General features: G+C 39.0%; 2 protein-coding genes across 2 annotated transcripts; one reads left to right on the top strand and one right to left on the bottom strand.

The window, feature by feature from the left end:
- Nucleotides 1-4,063: 4,063 nt before the first annotated feature.
- Nucleotides 4,064-7,851, top strand: LOC146665706 (uncharacterized). Its single transcript, XM_085411196.1, has 3 exons — nt 4,064-4,500; nt 4,732-4,808; nt 6,074-7,851. Exons 2-3 carry the CDS (start codon nt 4,749-4,751, stop codon nt 6,467-6,469), a joined length of 456 nt encoding a protein of 151 aa, XP_085267322.1. The 5' UTR covers nt 4,064-4,500; nt 4,732-4,748; the 3' UTR covers nt 6,470-7,851.
- Nucleotides 7,852-13,214: 5,363 nt separating this feature from the next.
- On the bottom strand, nt 13,215-19,721 carry spp1 (secreted phosphoprotein 1). The gene is made up of 8 exons (XM_085411195.1): nt 19,592-19,721; nt 16,096-16,165; nt 15,933-15,971; nt 15,781-15,855; nt 14,849-14,911; nt 14,619-14,750; nt 14,024-14,371; nt 13,215-13,864 (listed from the first exon to the last, which is right to left on the bottom strand). Exons 2-8 carry the CDS (start codon nt 16,147-16,149, stop codon nt 13,448-13,450), a joined length of 1,128 nt encoding a protein of 375 aa, XP_085267321.1. The 5' UTR covers nt 16,150-16,165; nt 19,592-19,721; the 3' UTR covers nt 13,215-13,447.
- Nucleotides 19,722-20,912: the final 1,191 nt, after the last annotated feature.

The raw sequence follows: 20,912 nt of genomic DNA, 5'->3' as shown, positions 1-20,912 counted from the left end.
GAGAGTGCTTTCAAGCGTTTTTACCGTTTCTTCCCGCAGTAAATATAAACAACAACAGTATTCAGGAAGAAAACCAAACATTGCATATATTTTTATCATAACTCTGGTTTTACGTGGCCTATCAACACAATTAAAAAACTGATATAAAGTCCACAGTTTTTCCGTCTATTGTTCCGTCTCTCCTGCTCACATCTCCAATGGTTGTACACGTTGTCATTAACGTGTTTCACTCCACATCAGCCACGCCGCTTTGCTAGCTAAAACACCGGTGTCGGCACACGAGGACGCTATCATAGCCTGTCAACGACGTTGACTAGCTGCCTATATACGAATGTGAATCGTATTATTGGCTGGACTATGGGATAAGGTGGCATCGTTCTAATCCCATACGGGAGCAGCCAGTCACTCACTGACTAACACTGCAAAACAGAATTGTTAAAGTTTTAATTTTAATTTCAATTCAGGTTAGATTTTTTTTTTTTCTGATTCTCTGTGCGCAAAGACCGTGCCAGCAGTGCGCAATTGCGCACGTGCGCAGCTTAGAGGGAACATTGAACCAATGTGTGAATTTAATAAACAGTTTTTCCATGAAATAATGTTTTCGCATTCTGCAGAAATCCATATTACTTATTTATCACATCTAGTGATGTTGTTTGCATACCAGCTCTTCATCAGATAATTAAACACTAAGCAGCGTCCTCCTAAATCACCTATAACAGTCTCATGATTAATCACATCCAAAGGAAAATCAGATATTATATAGAGCAAACAACAGATAAGTGAAAAATCTGTGAATGGTAAGATAAGATAAGATAAAATAAGATAAGATAAGATAGAACTTTATTAATCCCTCGGGTGGGTTCCTCTGGGAAATTCGACTTCCAAAAAAATGCACAGCAACGACCGAAGTTACAGTTACAGAATTGTTACATATATCAGAATCAGAATACTTTATTGATATATATATATATATATATATATATATATATATATATATATACACACACACACATATATAAATACAGAGACAAATATAAATAAAATATACAAAGGGGATAAATAGAATAAATAGGAATAAAAAATAAAAATACAAGTGAATTGCACATTTCAAGTATTGAGTCTATTGCACTGTTGACTATTTACAAAAAGTATTGCACAAGGTATTGTACAGTGAGGTACGCATTGCCTGGACACAAATGCCCACAAAAAAAGACAAATTAATCTAAAAATTTACTAAAATAAAAGACAAAAAGATATCAAAAATAAAGAATAAAAAATGTAAATTTAAATTGTTAAATTAATTTTTAAAAAATATATAAGTGCCTCAATTTTATTCGGCAACCTAGACATCCACATTACTCACACTCTCACATAACACATACATATAGGGCCTTGGGGGTGGGCACGTTTTACAGCATCCAGAGGAGGGTCGGTGTACTCCAACCCACCTCTGGCGCTGGTGCCCTACCCTCAATTTTAAATGCATTTAGACACTAAGGGTTTTCAGGAAGAGCCGTGCTGCTCTCTGAGAGGAAGCTAGTACCATGCTCTCCTGAGTTTTAAATGCACTTTAGAACAGCACACAGCAACACTACATATGAGCGGGCGTAGGGAGGTTTGAGGTCTTCACTCACCCCGGTTCTGTTAGCCGTCAGGGCTGGGGGGCTGGGAGGAGGTGCTGGCCGTCAGACTGGGGTCTGGGATGCGGGGCCTCCCTGCTACTGCAGATAAGGAGGTGGTCCGCTTGCCTCCACCCCAGAGAGAAGGGTTACATCTCCTGGGTCTAGGTGCGGCTTGCCCCTCTGAGGGCGGGGGTACCTGGACCTGGGATATAGAGTATGTTTGGGGAGTGCGACTGTCTGTGCAGTGTCTATTTGTGTCTGTCTACACGTTGGGTGAGTGCCGAGTATTTGGTTGTGCATATGGGGTGGGAATGCACGTCTGTGTCCGCGTGTGCCTGTTCGTCTGTGTCTATATGTCAGGTTGGGTCTTAGACTCTCTGGGTACATCTCAGGCCCTCTAAAGTATGGAGGCCTATCTCCCCTCACCACACTCCCTGCCGGTGGCTGATGCCCTCAGACGTTGGTGTGTTGGTGGTCCTTGTCGTCTGGGGCTGGGCGCTCATGTATGTACCGGCTCACTCCTGGTGGCCCGGCTGGGCTCCTTCCGGGGGGTGGGATGCCCTCAGGCCTCTGGCCTCTGGGCTTGAAGCTCGGTCCTCTCTGGCACAGCTGGCTGCCAGCAGAGCCCGCGGGCACGCCACTGCAACCCCCTCTGGCCTCTGCTCCGTAGCTGCGGGGTGACCTCTCCTTTGGGGTTCTACTCAGCTCTTCCCAGGAGGGTGGCACGGTCCCCCCCCCCTTTGGTGGTCCTCCTCGGGTCCTTGTACTCTGGGGCCTCTGGATATCTGGGGCCTGGATCTCCTCCATACCTGCTTCATACCCTGGTGGACGGGGCTGTGGCTCCCCACACTCCCTAGCAGATCGTTACATGGAGAAACCTTTTGAATACAAGCATGCTGATCCACACAGGTATGCACACAGGTGTACACACGGGTGTTCACAGACGCGGACTACACCTTTCTTGGCTGCTGCCTCAAAGCACATTGTGCACTGTCTATCTTGCGTGCTGCACAATATCGTTTATTATTTAGTATCTACTGATATCTACTGCTAGCTAGTTTATTGTGATGGTGCTGTTTTTTTTATTATGTTGCTCTTTGTTGTTTGCTTTCTCTTCTGTTTTTTTTCTCCATACAGGTGATCCAGGTGTTGTTTTTTTTCTTTTTCTTTTTTTCTTTCTTTCTTCCCCCCCTTCTCACTGTCTCTTCTCCCCTTTGGTTTTCTTTCTCTCCCTCCCTCTCTTTCTTTCATTCTTTCTCCCTGTCCTATCCCCCAGTCATGTCTGTCCCGTTTGTAGCATCTGAAAATAAAATGAATTTATAATTATAATAAAGGTCAATCAAATGGACCAATATGGCAAGGCCATGATGATCCACTTGGTAAAATAAATCCGCTTGGCATCTGTCTTGGCCTTAAGACAACAATTCTGATGGCTAAAGATCCAAACGGGACACAAAAAAGAAAAATATATATATATATATATAAGTTTACAGTAAGTGTGTCCTCAGTTACTCAGAGAGCTAACCCTGGATTGTTGTGTTCAAGCAAAGGAAAAAATAAGGAAACCAAAATAATCAAGCCAAGGCTTCAAAACATGACCCACAAACCACCGAGTGCTGTCACAGTGGCTTTCTCCATCTTTTATATACACTGTTAATGGGAGGCATAGAAGAGGATGCACAGAAATAAATCTGACTTTTTTGATTTGCATTTATTTATTTTGGTGTTTTACTTGTTTTCTCATGATGACTGCATGTTTTACATGAACTGTGGCCATAGGCGGTAATATGGTTGTTGGGGTGATTTTACCTTACAATATAAAGCAACTGTTGTTTGATTTTGTGGCAAATAAATAAAAATGAATTGAACTGAATTGACAGAGATGCTAACTACAGCTGAGTTTGACCGTCCCTGAATAACAAAAGCAATGCTCTGTGTAGCGGCAACCTTCGGTCCTTCTTTGCCGCTTCTGCAGGACGTAAAGTTTCTGACTCGTGCTCTTCTTGAATCGCTTGTATGCTTTTCGGTAGCAAAAACAAGGTGAATGTAAAAAAGGAAAACAATTATTCTCCATACAAACCGAAAAATCCAAAACAAATGCCTCTGGTGGGAGCTCCCTTTACATTCCTTTTATGTTACAACTAAACCACGACGGTCAGAAAACTGTTGCTCCACATCCTGCTTACTTACTTAACCTTCATCACCCCCTTGTGCCTAACATACCCCCTTTTACGACACCTGCTAACACTTTTAAAGATCACAGATTAAAGATCACAGCAAAATGTTCTTTAAGCTCCAACACTCTGTAAAGGTCTTAGTGTTTGCATGAAATTAGATTTAACAGACTTAATGATTTAATGATAAATAAAAAGACAGCTCAGAGTGAGGGTTTGAAATTGGAGCAAAATCCAATTTCAACCCCTCACGCTGAGCTCCCATTTGTATATCCCGTTAAACTCATTGAGGTGTAATTATTCATTTACAAGAAGGTATTTACACAGACTCAGAGCCCGTCTTTAATTCTGATCATCAAAACAATGCAAGCATCTGCCAGTAAAGCTCATAACTCAGCAGACACGATAAATAATCTCAGTGCTAATTTTGTAGCATTTTGGTGAGTTATATTGTGTGCTAAAAACCTTCTGTCCTGTCCCTCCCTTTCACTCTGGCCCTGGAAAACACAGTATTACTCAATCCTTCTCTCAGGTCCTCGTCACAGCCATGCCCAGCCCAGCTCTCTGCCAGGCAGTATATATGAGCCACTGTCTCCACTGAAGTCACACACCTTTGCACACTGATAAACAACAAACAGCAGCAGAGAGTTGGATTGATTTTACAGAGGATTTAAAAGAATTTATAAACTACAGACCAGAAAGTGGTGAGTTTTTTCTTTTATTCTTCTTATTATTAGTTTAACAGATTGTATTTTGTTTTTTAATTCATACTTTATAAAATTTGATGATGATAACTGCTTCTATGAACAACTGTTAATTAAATTTTAATTTCATTTATAACACGTTTCGGTGTACATCCGTCATGCCCACCCTGTCAGAGTGTCTTGTTTCTGGATTGTGTGACTGTTTTTCTCTGTGGTTTCCCTCCTTCACAGACAGCAATCAATCAGAAATGGAACTTCTGAAAACCGCCCTCGTCATCGCCCTTCTTACAACAACATCTGCCAAGCCAGTAAGTTAACCCGCAAAGGAACCGCAAACTTCTCTTATCTTCCTCACTTAAGCTGTTTTCTTGCCATCTGTCTCAGCTTGAGATACTTGAGATATTTATATTTTACTCGAGTTTCTCCATTTTATTCCACTTTTTACTTGAACTCAACCGCATTTCATAGATTTCTACCAATTTGTTGGCGTTACAGGAAGCTGTGCCCCTTGGGATGTGTGACCCTCAACTTGAGTAATTAGTTGATTAAACTAGCCAACACTTTGGGATGCATAGTGTCTACTGGCATAGGTCTTGGTCTGAAACATGACATCACTCTGCAGTCCTTCAAATGAACAGTGGGGAGTGACTCCATTGGTTTCAAAAAGAAGTCAGATGTACTTTGCTGCTGATTTTAAGGTTTGAACCACTAGGTTAAACACAAAACATGAAGTTTGCTCAGTAAATTACTTTGTGCTGATCTACTCTGTAATTTTCAGCATAGCTATCATACAGATGTGTATCCCTTGGTTTTATGAGCAGATAAACCCTCATCCCGCCCTGTTTCAAAACACCAAGATGCTCAGCCACAAGGCTTAAAGGCGGGGTTTCACAAACCAGTGGGCGGCGTCACAGCGGATATGTCCATCTTTTTATACACGCTATGATTTGGGATGACACTTTGGGATTAGTGCCATCCAAACAACTACAGCCTACATACTCCCAAACCACACATCCAACAGCACGCAAATGTTTATATAAAACAAATAGGATTATGTGCAAAGGATTTTAGTCCATTTGAGCATTTAGATTGTTTACTGGATTTCAACCAGTTTCAATCTACCTTTTTTATGAATAAAAAACATTTTTTTGAAATTTTCAATTTATTTTATGATACTTCCTCATCGTGGCATTTATCCTCAACTTATATCACAGTAAGGTAATTTTCCATCTTTTTCATTTATAACCTGTCCTAAATGAAAAATTCTATTCATACATTTGGTCTTTGTTGGGATATTTTCACGTTGAATGATGTTTTCTTCCAAATGTGACAGTAGCGTGTAAGAAGTCTGTGCTGATTAATGGTTGTTTCGGGATCGTTTTAAAACATTTCTCTGTAACTTTAAGGGACATAAAATTTATGTTTCGGCGAATTGTGGGGCTACATTAAAAGTGTTTTTAAACCTTTTAACACCGTCATCAAAATTATATTTTTCTGTCAGACAAACACAGATTTTTGCTTATTTAACAGAATCTGAGGGTATTGTCTCTATTATTTGGTTTTCCCACCACAGATGGCTTTCAGAAGGCATCATGATGCCGATATCCCCGACCACAAAATCCAACATTATCACCACAGGTTCACTGGGGATGCTTTCAACTCCATGAGCTCCAGCGAATCTTCAGAAAGTCAATCATCTGAGGAGGGGGGGTTGTCCTCTGAGGAGATTATCGATCCCGAAGTGACCACGCCAGTCACGACCTCTACTGCGATGACAACTGTTGAAGAGGGGAGTACAGTCCCTCCTGAAGTAAGCACAATGGGTACTGACCAACCAATTGTGATGAAGACGACGCCCCTTCCAGCAACGCCAACCCCATCTGTCAATGCCACACCAACATGCGATCAGTGCTTTACGGTGCTGATTCCAACAGCAGCTCCCATTACTGACAACAGAGGAGACAACTGAGCAACAGTCAGACAACGAGAGCCATATTGTTGAACAAATGTTTGACTTTAGTGAGCCGCCTGTGGACACTTTCTATCCAATTTAGAAAAAATAAAGTCTTCATATTTTTTCCCAGTTTGCTTTTTTATAAATTCTTTTGCTTGTATTTAAAAATGGCTTTAAAAAAGAAGTGCTTATGCACTGGTTTGATGGGTATCGGATCATCACAATCAGAACTCTGCTTTGCATGTTGCAGTAACTTAGAAAGACAGCAATAAAACATTGGTTTACACTGAGAAACATTGGACATATACAATAAAATCTGATTCTTTAAAACGTGTACAGAATGAGAAGTGCCAATAGGATGCTGAATTATTTTGAATCCATTTTTTTCCCTTAAAGAAGTAACAGAGGTTGTGTTACCTTTTAACTCCCCCTTTTTAGCATGCAATCAGCAGAATTAAGAGACATCTTAAATTTAGAAGTCTAAATAACAGGGCAGAGAATGTGATGGCATGATGATAAGGCAATACTTTCTTAAAGCCAATTTTAAATTAACATTAGAGACATTGCAGAGTTACAAAAAGCAAAGTGTGTGAAGTCTGGTTCAAATGGATGATTTCACTCATGCTTACTAGTACTGTGAACTGTCAGTAAAGAAAATGTTTCTTTATATGTGTGTGTGTGTGTGTGTGTGTGCTACTAAATGTATATTTAGACGAATTTTTAATCTTTCACTGCTGTTTAGTCCTATGAAATGGAGTGGATGACCTGCAGTTTTTAGGTAAAAGCTATTGCTTCATAGCATATTTCATACAAACAAAAGCACTTAAATATTTAATTATATTAAATGAAAATACTCTGTTTGCATGTTTATTGCAGCTTTGAGGACAATTCTTACAATGTGTTAAAATTAACTTCAGGTTTTCTGGAAAGATCTGCTGATATGTTGGAAGTGTAAAGATATGTGGCCAAGCAGAAAAAACATCCAAGGCAAGCGATGGTTACTGATTAAATTTTACAAAACAACAACAAAAGGTTATTACTCTTCGTGAGGTATCCAGAATATGTATCCCACAGCAGTGTGTTTATAGACTGGGGAGGGTGTGTCGCGTCAGGTCTTGTCTGTACATGCTGGTGAGTCCTTACCACAGTGGGGTTCTGTAATTGCACGCTATAAATGTACATGTTCACAGATTAAATGTAGAACAGAGAGGCAAAAGAAGACCTAAATGTTGCTGATTGTTACTGTTTTATACTGCTTTGGACTTGTTTGGACCTAATATGCCTGATTATACAACAACTGCTGTTTTTTTTTTCTAATAAAGAAAAAAAATCCATACAGAATAAAAAAAATATGGTCATATTTATATCATCATTTAATTCTTAAATTAAACGTTTTAGGCAGGTGAGCTATAAATAAAGAATGATTTCAAAAATGGAAGTGTTAATCATTTATTTTTCATCAACCAACAACATGCAGTGAATGAACAAAAGAGAAATCAACATCAAATCAATATTTGGTGTGGCCACCCTTTGCCTTTAAAACAGCAACAATTCTTCTTGGAGAATGAGCCACAGATCTTCTGCGGATGTAGGCATCCTCACATCGTTTTGTCTCTTCATGTAATCCCAGACACACTCGATGATGTTAATATCAGGGCTCTGTGGGGGCCAAACCATCACTTCCAGTTCTTCTTTGTACTGAAGATAGTTCTTAATGACTATGGCTGTGTTTTGGGGTTTTTGTCCTGCTGCAGAATACATTTGGGCCCAATAAACAATCATTTACATGTCTGAAAGCATTCTTTGATTAATTGTAATTGTATAAAAAGTGGCTGAGGCTCTATGGACATCATGCATTAGTTAACGAAGTCTCGTTATCACCATCTCTAAAGGTTTTGTTATGAAATCAGATGTGAAGGTCCAACTGCACACTAATTGTGACTCATAGATAAGAGTTGTAAATAAGTAAATACTTTTTACAAAACGCTTTTATTTGTAGTTTATCCCTTTATTCTTAGGAATGTGCAATAAATGACAATTTATCACCACAAAAATTCAAAGAACAGACACAATTTGGCAAATTGAATTTTTAAATTTATAGAGAACAAAAACAGATTAATGGATTCTTGTTTTTTATGTTAATCTACAGATTTTAGGAAATAAAGCAAAAAAGAAATAAAGAATACTATAGCCTATGCCTGTATGTCTGTTTGTGTGATGCCTGGATTACTCGTCAAGAACCAAAATAGGGTTGTCTTAGCTGGGTGGATAAGAAGCTCAGCATTGAGCTATAACAACGACCTGTCTAGCTCCATCTAGTGGGAATGGTTAATTATTACAGTTTCTGTTAGTTGAGGAATTCAGTTTTTGGCAGAAGTCGACCGTTAGGATGTGTACAGAGTCAAATCTGCAAGTAAAATGATCAAAGAAACAATAAATATGATTTGAAACACAAAATTAACAATAACAAAAGTGGTGATTGTAATGATTTAATAAGAAGTAGGGCAATAAATTCTAAATTCTAATAGCAAATAATATTCAAAAGGATAATAATAACCGTAAAAGAGATGCACTGGGAAAAATGACACAATAAACCAAAACTAATGGGAAGCTAAAAGGGCTAAAAAGAAAAAAAAGGAAATTACAGATTTTTATATCTGCAACTGAGAACATCTGGTTGTCTGTGGAAGACATGGGGCAAAGGATTGTTAAAAATCTGATAGATAAATTCGAGCAAGCCCATTCAAGCTTCTGTGCTAGCTCAAATACTGTCTGAATTAGTTTTAACATATTCCTACACAAACACATTCCTACATATCTCTCTGGTATATGTATTTAGCACTTTCTAGAGCCTCAGTTATGGACGTCATGTTGTCTTCTGCACCTCAGTTCATCCTTTCCTAATTTTAGCTTCCAGTCTTCATCTCCTTGAGGAGCTTCCTACCTTCTACTCATCCATAGTTCCGAGATGTGTTGCATTTAACACATAAATCAATAAATTCAATTAACTAAATTTTAAGCAGAAAATTGATCCAAAGACTAAATGCTAACAAAAATTCTTCGAATTTCTTGGTTAAAATTCATAGTTAGTTAGTTAGTTTGTTTGTTAGTTAGTTTGTTTCCTAACTCAAACTTATGTTTGTTCAAAATTTGCAGACATTACATGTTTTCCAGGTATTTCCAGGTATTGTATTCTCTCTATACCCACAACTGCAGTCCAACTAACCACAACAACCTCTTCATCAAGTTTGCTGATGACACCACGGTAGTCAGACTCATCTCAAAGGGAGACAAGGCAGACTACAGATAGGAAGTCCTGAAGTTGGCAGCATGGCGTTCAGAAAACAACCCTGCACTGTACACCAGGGAAACCAAAGAGGTCATTGTCGACTTCAGGAGGCAGAGCACTGACTTAGCCCCACTATACATCAACGGGGAGTGTGTTCCTTGGTGTCCTCATCTCCGCTGACATCTCCTGGATAGACAACATCTCAGGGGTCGTCAAGAAGGCCCAGCAGCGGCTGCACTTTCTGAGGGTCCTCAGGAAGTACAAGCTGGACTCCAGCCTGCTGCTGACCTTCTACCACTTATCCATTGAGAGCCTGCTAACATACTGCGTATGATACGGCAGAGGCACTAAGGCGGACAGAGCAAGGCTTCAGAGTGCAGTCAAGGCAGCACAGAAGATCATTGGCTGCCCTCTCCCCTCCCTGATTGACATTTATTCCTCCTGCTGCCTCAGCAGAGCAGCAAACATCATGAAAGTCAGTTCCCACCCTGGTTTCAAGTTGTTCAGCCTGCTTACATTTTATATTTTTTTTTCTGTTAGTCCTGTTCATATGTATATAGTGCTGCAGAACTGTGCCCCCCCCCCACACACACACACACATGTTTCTACTGAGTTGGAGATGCTCGCAATCTCATTGTACAACTGTATAGTGACAATAAAAGTATTCTATTCTATTCTATTCTGTTACCTACAAGCCCAGTTATTATTAGCCATGTTTGAGCATGTGAACATGTTGGATGGATGCTATGACACTTTTTTTATAGATTTTATAATTTTTTTATTAAGAGAATAGTGAAATTGCCGATGTTCTTGTTAATTTGAACCTGTTACTGTTTGGGCTGTGGATTAATGGCAAAGCACTGTTTTTCTTGAAAGCATCTCCTATAGTCAAGACTCACTCTTCTTCCCAACGTACTACTCAGATGATGTAACACTGAAACTGTACCAGCATAAGCAGGTATGAATGGAAATTTAAAAGACCAAATTCTGCAAAGACATAAGGTAATCCTGCACAACTTAATAGACAAAATAAATTAATATTCGAATCTATACAAAATTCATGAGACCAAAAGTAAGCACAAGTCTAGTAATTAAGGTTACATGAAATTGAAACTACAAATATATTTGTAATCAGGGTTCTTTTTAAAGAGCACATTTCTTTGTTTTCAGTCCTGCATATGCTCAGGGCATGACATATCAAATGCATAATAAGATGTGTTGTTTCAGTATTGCACTGTACATTTCTCAACATCATGCAGCTCACAGTCTTGAGAAGCACAGCATCACACTTTACTTTATTTTTAATTTTCTTGTCTTTTTGCCTGAGGATCTTCACTGCTGCAGTCTGGGAGAACTGATTATACTCTGCAATCTGTCTAACGTCTGCATTTATGTGTCTGCACATGTGTTTAAATGTGTGTATTACGCATTTGACAGACAGTAGAACATAAACAGAATGGAAGGCGAAGTCTGGGCAAACAGTCTTTTAGATTCAGCCTATACATTGTGCCAGGGTTCATTCTGGGCCAGGCTTTGACCTCATGATTTAACTTTTAAAGAAACGGGGAAATTAACAAAACTTGACTTCAGTACCAAAAATCACAATCACACACTAGCTGAATTATGCATTGATTTTACAAATAATACATAAACACTTTTAACTTATAATTTTCCAGTTGTTTACTGGTTTGTTGTTATTGTGGGGAAGAAAAATGTATGTTTCATAACCCACCAGGGAGTAAGGCCCACCATTCAAGGATTAGTACTATAGCTAATTTCTCTCTTGAATCATAAATACTGCATGAGGAGAAATTATATATATAACCTATTTTTTAATATATATATTTTTATATTACCCATTAAAAACATTTATAACCCATTAACATTTGAGATTAAAGTTGAGCAGTATTGTGGTTTGTGTAGTTTTGCTTCCAATTTGACTGAAAGAGTCAGCTGTTCAGATTCCCTTGTTTATGAGAATATTTTTCAGTACTTGTTAGGCTCCAGCATCAAAGTTACCACACAGACATGAGTGACATTAATTGTTAAGATTGTTCCCTTTAAACTTTTTTAAAAATGGCTGGATACAAGTCTACCAAACCTTTCAGTTGTTTACGATCTCTACTTTTCTCCACTTTAATAATTTTGTATTTCTCTATATCACTGTTGCCTTGCTTACTGTATTTAGCAACATAGCAATCATGTGTAAAAGACTTCAAATTGTTTGCTCATAGGGATCTTCTGATTGTTGGGGTCACGTCTATATTGTTGTGGGGCCAGTACCTTACAATATAATAATATAAAGTGCCCTGAGATGACCTTGTATGTGATTTACCATTATTTAATATTATTGAATAGAACTGAATCAAATTGAACTTCTAGAACAATGTCCTTTGGTGAAGCAAAGATGTTTTGCAAATCCATATCCACAGCCAGAATCCACAGCGCCACATTTGGTGAAAACCAAACGCAGCATATCAAAACAAAGACCTCATACTAGCTGTCAAGCATGGCGGTGGAAGTGTGATGATTTGGGTTTGTTTTGTAGCCACAGGACCTCAACAGAGCTGTGCATAAATGAATGCCTGCAACCTTAAATAAACTGGATCAAGTGTGGGGGGGAAATGATGTGAGATACTGATCAAGTCATATAAAATCATTACTTGAAGTTATTGCTGCTAATGCTAGTTCTGCGAGCTACTGAATTACGTGCCGTGCAGTTAGTTTTTCACCACATAGAGTCTTGTGTAAACTTTTTCACAGGACTATGCGGTAAGCTTCAGAATAGTGTTTATGCTTACACAACCAAGATGGGGGTTTTTTATGAAAAAGAACTTTATTAATATTTTAGAAATGGTACATTATGGTACATTACAGTAAACAACATGGGACAAACAACATGTAGTGTAGGTAGCAACTGTGCAAATAAACAGGGCTGTGTTGTCTGTATGTGTGTACTGTATCTATATCTGATTGAACCCTGTAATAGAAGAATTTTTTTGTTCTTTGCCTGGATCCTTTTATCTACACCAGCAAAATGTAATGTTAGCGAGCAAAAAAGCTAAGCCACACTGGCAGCAAATGTGTGACTTAATGTCAGTTTTAAATTTGATTATTTTCAAAATGATTACAAGTATTACAAATGTATTTAAATATAAAATGTGCATTTGCATTTATTTATTAAGCATAAGAACTTTGTATGTTTGCGTATTGCAGTTATTAATTAATAGTAAATGGCAGTTTTGTGCTAGTGTAGACAAGAGGACTCAACTTTGTCAGCGTTTTTGTTCTTTATCAGTTTTGACCTTGTACCCTGCTGGAAGAGAAGGGAGAAGGGGAAGGGGCAAAGATCATGAGGTCGGTCAACCTCCTGTTACAGGTAGCAGTCGTCATTTTTAAAGTTCAATTAACTTCTTTTCCCCTACTGGATCAAAGATGAGATTTACAAGGACCACAGGATAAAGGCGTTAATGGTTTATTTAGCCAAAACCCTAGAGAGCAAAACACATGTGCTTTGTTAGATGATGCACAGATTTTCATGGAAATATCAGCTGAAAACATGAGTCAATAATAATTCAGCCTTGGTCATCCCTATTGGACCTTGCAGGGGAAAAGGGCTCGGGAGGGGGCTCTTTGCACATGGATGCAGTGTGCACACATTATGTGATTCGGACACCACCGCCCACTCTATTTCCTAGATGGGCTTATTTGGCAGTGATAACTGCCGGGATGTCAGTGGTGGTGTCAGGTGCTGCCCCTTCCTCATCAGAGTCACTCTCAGTGCTGTCACTCTCATCGGAGTCAGCGTCAGCAGCTCCAGGTGTGGCTGTAGCCTCCTCGCTGCTCTGGCTCTCCTCGTCTTCGGCCTCCTGGCTGGTGCTATCACTGGTGGTGCTGGCGCTCTCCTCTTCCTCCTCCTCCTCTTCTTCCTCTGGGGTGCTGCTGCTTTCACTCTCGCTGGTGGTAGGGTCACTGGTGCTGGTGCTCTCCTCTTCCTCTGCCAGATCGGCCTGGCGGGGATCCGGATCCTGAGATGGGCCAGAGGACGCATCCAGACCCTGGCTCTCCACCTCAGGGGTGCTGGTGTCTTCCTCCAGGAGTTCAGAGTTGACATAAATAGTCTAGAGGTCAAAGGAGAGATGTGAGGGTTAGTTTGCATATTTATCAACATTATATTTTAACCTTTTAATGCAGTAATCGGAAATGAGGGTTAGGGATTCTGCTAACTTTAAGGACCAATTCTGGTTCAGTCTTTTAGAAATTGATAAAGCTAACTGTACCTTATACACCTTTGGCAGCTTCTCCACCTCATTGCCGCCGGTCATTGAATAGGCTGTCTTCTTTCCTGTGTCCTCAAACTCATAGGACTTGTAGGGCCCGGGAGCCTTGTGGTAGGATTTTTCCTCCACATAAACGATGGACTTGTACTCGCTGGGGTAGCCTCCCAGGTTGTCACCGCGGGCTGTATCGGTGACGACGGTGGCCACAATGGGCTCATCAGTCGACTCAGGGGCCGGTGTCTCTGTGACAACCACAGGGGCTACTGTAGAAGGAGCAGGCGTGGAGGACTCACCAGACTCTGAGCTGTCGCTGGATTCATCTTCCTCCTCCTCTTCCTCCTCTGTTTCCTGTAGACAAGATATAGAAGTTGGCAAAAATTCCTACTGATTTTCTAGTAGTTTAGTTTAAATTGTCCATGACTCATATCTTCATCGGCATGGCTAAAATACATTTTATATCTAAAATTTTTATTGACACAAATATCTAAACTTAAGCTTGAGAAATGTGACACACATGAGACTAATTGTTTGAAATAATAAATTCCTGTTATTTAAAGAAGTAATGAAAAGGTTTTCACAGGACATTTTTACTCACACTCTCCTCTGCTTCATCATCATCATCACCGTCTTCATTGTCCTGATTGTTAACAGAGGGCGAATCTGAAGTTGTGTCTGTGACGACAGATTTGACTTCAGGTAGCGCCTCGGCTGCCACCTGCTGCTGATGCTGCAACAACCATTAAAACACAATGTTATAAGAGTTTAACAATAAATGCATTGTAACATAAATGATCACTGTTTTGACCTCTGCTGCTCATCTCTCACCTCCTCCTCTTCTGAAGTCTCTGCGCTCTCATATGAACCAGCAGCCGCGGCTGCTACAACATTCTGCGAGATGGGAGACGTGCAATGAATGTGATTAATCATCATTGCTGTAAAGAGTCCTTTCTTTGGAAGAAACAATCTTTGAAATCGTCCTTTAGTTTTCTTTCATTGCTTTTATAAAATTTGTACTTTAAGCTGAACCCAGCTAGAGGAGATTATTTAAAGGTTGCATCTCTACTTCGCAGCTAAAATCAGAATGAGATATTGAACTACAAGTTTAAAAATCCTAGTTCTCCTGCTTTTCTCTGCTCTGTATAACAAAGATTTTACCCGTAGTCTCACTAAACTCCAGCTACCAGTAGCACATAGCCACAGATGAAGTGCATCTAAACATATGATGCTTTGCCTCATGTTAACATATTGGTGTGTCCAAGATATTGTACCGTCCCTTTTATAATTTACATTGTTCACATTACTTTGAACAATTTTTGAGGATTTGACTTTTAGCCAATCAAAAAAAGCATTTTAAATCTACCTATTTGGCCTTCTGGTAATTGTGTTTGTGCAGTTATTAAACTTTAATAATTAGCTGATCACGTTTCTGCCTTACTCTGACTTTTGCCTGATTATACTTGTACACTTTTACTATATTTTTGTGATGTAACAATAAAACATGTAGTAAAATATTGTTGAATTCCCATAAAACAGTACTTTGAATAGGTTTTGTTATCAGATATCACATATGTGCCTTGTGAGATTTAAGTGAGTAGGTGAAAGTGGCTGACAGCCCAGACAGCAGAGAATTAGAGGAGAACCATTACTGCAAGGACAAAATAAGGAGAAGATACTGGAGGGAAGATAAGAGAGAAGAAAGAATGAGAGGAGAGCAAACTGACAAAATGATAAATGGACACAAAAAATGAATATTTTACCTGCACAGGTGGGGGACGAGCCTTAAGAACCACAGGCGCCTGTTTTCTGAGTGCTGGAGGTTTTGGTCGTCTCACCTGTGGAAGAGAAAAACACCATGGATGTCTCATTCTTTCTCTCACCACCTCCCACCGGCCTCTCTTGGAATACTTACCACTTCCTCAGAGCTCTCTGAACTGGAAAGTTTTCTCGCCTAGAAAAACAAAGGGACCAGAGTGAAATTTATGACAAAATGGCATGATAAAACATGTTATGTTCTCAGTTAATTTATCTATTTTTAATCTGGGTGTAGTTTTGATTTGACAAAAGTGTCTCACCGGCCGGCAGAGAACTGTGGCAAAGAGCAGAACAAACACAACAGCCACTTTCATTGTCTCAGTTTGATGCCTGGTTGGAGGAGAAAGCCAGAAAAAACGCAGTTTGAAGTCACACAATAAAACATCACAGTAAAACAATAAATCATAATCATGATACAAAGCGCTCGGCACCAAAATACTCGTCTGAAAGCCATAACTTCACAGGAAACACAATGACATGTCAGCCTCTCACCCAGATTCCTTCCTAAAAGCGGAGGCTGTACAGTCACATGACTGTTAACCGTCCTTGGTATGTCCCAGGGAGTCATTAAGGCCTTAATTACAAAGCTAAAGAGAGCTATGTGCCTTTGACGACTCAGTTCGATACAGTAAAACATTTTCTCTGTCATCACAGCAGGAAAATCGCATCACTATGAAGCACGGTTTTTCAAACTATGAGCAGGCGGTTCATAACTAATTTGGAGCCCAAAAAAAAAGACAGGAGAAAAATAACAGGTACCATTTAGAAGGAGATTCATTTTGTTCGAGAATGTTTTTAGAAAAATGACTTTGTTTGATTTTCTACTGCCTGAGTCTAGTTTGCAATACTATGAATTATTCTGTGATGCTTTTTGTGTTTTTGTAGAGGACTATTTTCAGTCAAGGCTCAATAAACACTTTTCAGTAGCAGGGTGGTTGGTGTACATGGGCTGAGCCAAAAAATAAAGCACAGCCAATGCAACAATGTGAATCATTTTGTTAGTGGGTTTATTTCATTGTTGTTTTGTCTTTGTTCATGTCTTTTAGTTCCTTCTTCTCTTTTCTCGTCATGTTCTTTAACAAGCTTTAATGTTGGTGTTTGCTGTGGGAGGAACAGTCTAAGTGCTTATCTTTAATGATGGACTTTTCCTATAGTGTGTAATTCACTAAGTTATAAATGGAAAGCCACAGCGCAACTGCATAATGTCAGATGTCTCTGTCGCTGTATGCGAGCATGTATTTTTTCATTCTTTATGAGAACAAGTTTTAACCTTAAACCTAGAGAATAAAGTATAATAAAGACATTTTGTTCTTTATTGTCTGGACTGATTTCAGGACTAAGTTAAAACAACCTCATATGTATGGTGGCAGTAATTGTAGCTGTGTATGCGTGTATTTTTGTATATTGCACTGTGTGAGGATTATGTTTCAGACCTTGAAAGCATGGACATTTTTGTTCTGTCCTTTCTGGGTCTAACTTGGGCTGCTTGGGAAATAAGTGCTGATTTTGCATGAAAAGCAACCACACATGCACATGTGGAATGGAAGTAACTTTAAGTGTGTGTATTGTTCTTGTTTTTCTATCTTGGTGAGGACCACTGCTTTAGACCTTTAAAGTAAGGACAGTTTGATTTTTACTTCACTTTTACAAATAGCTTTTTTTAGGATTTCAGAATTGGTTTTCGGGTTAAGATTAGGTTAGGTGTTGGGTTTAGCTTTATTGCTGTCGTGGTTAGGAGGTTTGATACTGCTCTTAGAACTGTACACTCAAGTGATGCCAAGAGTTAGTTTAACTTAAAGAGTCGAAGCAGGGTTAATTGTAACCAATCAGCCAGCAATTTTAAAGGCAATTTACATGTTTCATCTATCTTATTTATTAAATTAAAACCAACAATTTAAAAAAACAACACACATTGTGGTTTTATAGGAAGTTACATGCTATGTGAGCTCTGAAACCATAGCGTTTTTCTTTGGGTTGGTGCAGGTTACCGGTGACTGGTACTTTTTTCAAACAAGTCACTCTTTTGTTGAACTTTTAGCATCTCAGAGACAAACTGGGTTTAATAAAACACTTGTCCATCTAATATTGCATTAACTTACAATGCTTTTTTCTTAAGCACCCTAAAAAAACATGTGAAAGTATACCAGGAAGCAGCTGTGAATTTTAGATAAGCTATCCTCTTTTTACTTGAAAATGTTTACCCAGGATTTATAGCAGCAAGGAAGTTGGAATGAAGAAATATTCAGAGTGAAGAAGATTATCAGTGCAAGAGGGCTGACAGGAGTCTCTTAATTTCCCCCAGTCTGTATTGCTAAGGACTTTTTTCAGGTCTCAATTTGTCCATCCATCATTCAAAACTGTCTGTGGTAAACAGTTTTCATTGTTCGAAGTAAAAGATCCTGAATCTAGTTACACAGATTATTCTTTGAAGATCGAACCAGACTAAAATATGCTTAGTGATTAATCAATTTATGTGTAAGAAAAGCAGAAGATTGAGCGGAAGCAGAGACAAATATTTGGATTTTGTTTTTTTAAATTTATATCTGACAAAAATATATTTAACAGCAAAAATTTAAGCTGGCAGTGCATTGTTGTGGGTATGCGTGTTGTCAGCATCACTAGTCAACACTGAGTTGGTTTCCTGGTGCCCACAGCTTCCTCTTCCTATCCCTGGTGGCAAACCAATCAAACAGCTGCACAGACTCAAACCAATCACAGACAGTAATTCAAACTCTCATAAGATACTGCAATAAACTCCACAGCGGATAACCAAACTCTCTTGTGGGTTTATTATCAGTTTGCTCTGCATTGATTTAAATTCCTGAGAAGGTCATTTCAATATGAATAATAAAAAAAAAAAGCTAAGATTGATTTTGTTAGAAGTCTCTCTTTCTTCCAAAGAAAGGGCTATTTACACCATTACATTACAAATTTATTTTTTTGTTTTTTATTTGCTAAATAAAAGACATTTGCCTTTTAAAACTATTCAAAAACTTTAACATTTAGTGCTTAATTATGGGGAAAATAGTGAAATTAAAAATCATAAAATTAAAAAAAAATGTCATTTACAAACAAATTTCTTTAAAAGAGATCCTATACATATGCAAAAGTATGTGGACACCTACACGGTTCGTCAAGTGTGATAGTTTAAAAACAAAAACAAGCTTTAATTTGCTGCTCTAACTGTTCCAACTGCTCTATGCTTTTTGCTTAAAACTTTCCACATGATTTCTGGCTTTGCTACGACGATTTGCTCTCATTGTAACATTTATTTGTTATGTACAACACTGGTGTTAGATGATGACGTGTAGAGGACTTTCTCATAAAGGATTGGGTTCTGTACCAGTCGGTCAGTTTTTAAATATCAGACTAGGAAAAATGTTTCTTTATGAGTCTTTTTGACATTTTAAAGCTAGGAAAGTCTTCTGCAAAATGCAGCAGGTAGCACACTGTTTTCAAAAGTATAGCTAAGTGCTGTATCATTAAGAATGTGGGGACACTAAAGTCAGGAAAGGACTGTGTACATTCTTTTGGACATGCACTAGAGAGTGCAGCAGATATAATCAAGGACCTGATAATCACATTTCCACATTGTAATGATAGATTCTTCAAGCTAAAAAAAAAAGCACATTTTCAGGAGCTTGTATAAACATTAAGCTAGTTTCCCACCTCTAACCATGACATTAGGAATGCAAACACCAGACAAGAACTTCATATATTACATATAATGTTAATTTGTCATGAATTCATTCTGACCTTGTCTGCAGTTGAGGGAAGCTTCAGGGGTTCAGCGGCTGCAGCAGAAACACAGAGACGTGATTTGTCTTTAGTTTATCTCCTGGGTTTGCTTCACCGTGATGATGCTGCTGAAAGTAGGGCTACCGGCTGGCTTATAAACCTTCTAGCCTTTGGCAGCAGCCAATCATCTCAGCACTTGTGATGTCATGAGGTTAACCGCTCCATGGTGTCCACCTCTCCTCTCTCTCCCACTCTTCCTGTGGTTGGTGGTGTGCTGTGGTGGTGTCGGGGGCAAATACACACAGACACACACACAGAACACAAGACAAATACGTGGATAAAGGCATGCAGACATTTGAAACCCAGACAGAAGCATATGAATGCGTTTTGTTTTTGTTTTTTTGCCTCTCTCTTTCACACACACACACACACACACACACACACACACACACACACACACACACACACACACACACAAGCTCACTATGTGTGTAAGTTAATTTAAGAACATGTAGTAACAAGCTCTGGGTTAAAAACAGCAGCATATAGTGGTAGGTGGCATGACAGTGATTCAGCTTCCTTACAGACAGAACAAAATCATCTGACTGAGGTCTCTGTGAATAATCAACAATTTGATTTGTCTTAAACTGTCAAACAAAAGGTGCTAGTTTTTTCCTTCTTTGTGTATGCAGACATTTTTGTGTTAGAACTAAACCTGACTGATAACTGCCTAAAGCAAAAGGGAGAACATTTAGTGGCATACAGCATAAAGGAAATTTTTTTAACATTGTTGTCATTAAATATAAATAATTTATATTTCCAATAACAGTAACAACAACAAAATGTCTGTGAAGGTTCTCAGTCATCCAGGTCATCGTAGTCAAAGGAGCTTGGAAAGAAAAGCGTCTGGACTTCTTTAAGTTGCTTGAAGACGTTTCACCTCTCATCCGAGAAGCTTCTTCAGTTCTAAGGTCAAATGGTGGAGAGTCCCAGATATAAACCTAGTGGGAGTAACCCCCCACAGAGGGACAAAAGGACCCCCTGATGATCCTCTAATCGCCTGAGCCAAGGTGTGAAACTGGGCGTGGGTCCCAATCAGCCAGAGTTTCGGGTGTGTTCATTGTGTCATTATATCTGGGACTCTCCACCATTTGACCTTAGAACTGAAGAAGCTTCTCAGATGAGAGGTGAAACGTCTTCAAGCAACTTAATTAAAGAAGTCCAGACGCTTTTCTTTCCAAGCTCCTTTGACAACAACAACAAAGTTGTATTTAATATATTTTAAAAGCTGGAACCATGGGATTTTCATATGTTTGTGATGTTTCATAAGCTCCACTTT

This window comes from Rhamphochromis longiceps, linkage group LG7 (assembly GCF_057381845.1).
Source record: "Rhamphochromis longiceps isolate RC_006_pf linkage group LG7, R_longiceps_female_GT1.1, whole genome shotgun sequence".
Classification (NCBI taxonomy): domain Eukaryota; kingdom Metazoa; phylum Chordata; class Actinopteri; order Cichliformes; family Cichlidae; genus Rhamphochromis; species Rhamphochromis longiceps.
The sequence above is the reverse complement of the archived record's forward strand: the minus strand, read 5'-3'. Positions and strand labels throughout refer to the sequence as shown.